This window comes from Mandrillus leucophaeus, unplaced genomic scaffold (genome assembly GCF_000951045.1).
Source record: "Mandrillus leucophaeus isolate KB7577 unplaced genomic scaffold, Mleu.le_1.0 Scaffold8, whole genome shotgun sequence".
NCBI lineage: Eukaryota > Metazoa > Chordata > Mammalia > Primates > Cercopithecidae > Mandrillus > Mandrillus leucophaeus.
In genome coordinates, this window is record NW_012108696.1 from 4,882,511 (window position 1) to 4,883,585 (window position 1,075).

General features: G+C 51.0%; 1 protein-coding gene across 2 annotated transcripts in view; it reads right to left on the bottom strand.

The window, feature by feature from the left end:
- Positions 1 to 1,075, bottom strand: part of SH2D3A (SH2 domain containing 3A) — a 19,295-nt gene that overhangs the window by 8,905 nt on the left and 9,315 nt on the right. For both annotated transcript variants that reach the window (XM_011967444.1, XM_011967445.1), the window contains exon 2: positions 834 to 970. In XM_011967444.1, coding sequence (XP_011822834.1) covers positions 834 to 902 — 69 coding nt within the window. In that variant the 5' untranslated portion in view covers positions 903 to 970. The remainder of the gene's footprint in view (positions 1 to 833; positions 971 to 1,075) is intronic.

Genomic DNA, 1,075 nt, shown 5'->3' on the forward strand with positions numbered 1-1,075 from the left:
GTGTTAGCCAGGATGGTCTCGATCTCCTGACCTCGTGATCCGCCCGTCTCGGCCTCCCAAAGTGCTGGGATTACAGGCTTGAGCCACCGCGCCCGGCCCGGGCTTTTAACTATTAAGCTATACTGCCTCTCATGATTTCATTAGATGCTCAGGGTCCCAGAATTTTTGGGGGTGACAACTGAGTTTCAGATGGAGGTGGGAGCCTCAGATTTATTTGTTTGTTTATTTATGTTTTTGACAGAGTCTCACTCTGTCACCCAGTCTGGAGTGCAGTGGCACAATTTTGGCTCACTACAACCTCTGCCTCCTGGGTTCAAGAGATTCTCCTGCCTCAGCCTCCCAAGTAGCTGGGACTACAGGTGCATACCACCACATCTGGCTAATTTTTGTATTTTTAGTAGAGATGTGGTTTCACCATGTTGTCCAGGCTGGTCTTGAACTCCTGACTTCAAGTGATCCCCCTGCCTCGGCCTCTCAAAGTGTTAGGATTACAGGCGTGAGCCACCGTGCCTGGCTCAGGAGCCTCAGATTTAGAGGGAAATACCAGGAGGTAGATGGAGTTCAGAGGGAGAGACAGCCTGAGCCAAGAGTGGTTTGGGGGGCATTAGGACTCTCCTTAAGCTTCATCACCAATCTCATCATCCCAAAGAAAGTGATAATTTAAATATAGTGACAGTCCCCAACCAGCCAACCTTCAAGACAGTCCCCAGCCCTCTGCCATCTGTCCCAATAGACCTTGGCACTAAGTCCCTCATCCAGGGACCCAGGAGTCCTCAGCAAAGGTGGGAGAGACTCCCCACTAGATGGTGCCGAGGCCTTGCTGTGGGTGGTACCTGGCGGGACAGGAGGCCGTGGTACCAGGGTTGGCCAGCAAGGTCTTCTCCATCCTGTGGCACCTGCATGGAGCTCTTGGGGACAGAGGGTTCAAGGGCTGAGCTCTGCACTTGCAACAGGCCTCAGTCTTCCACATCTGTAAAATGGGAATAATTAGCCCTGCTTGAGTGTCTGGGTCAGCTTCTTCTATCCTCTTCTTAATTTTGGAGACAGCTCCATCAAATCTTTTTTTTTTTTTTTT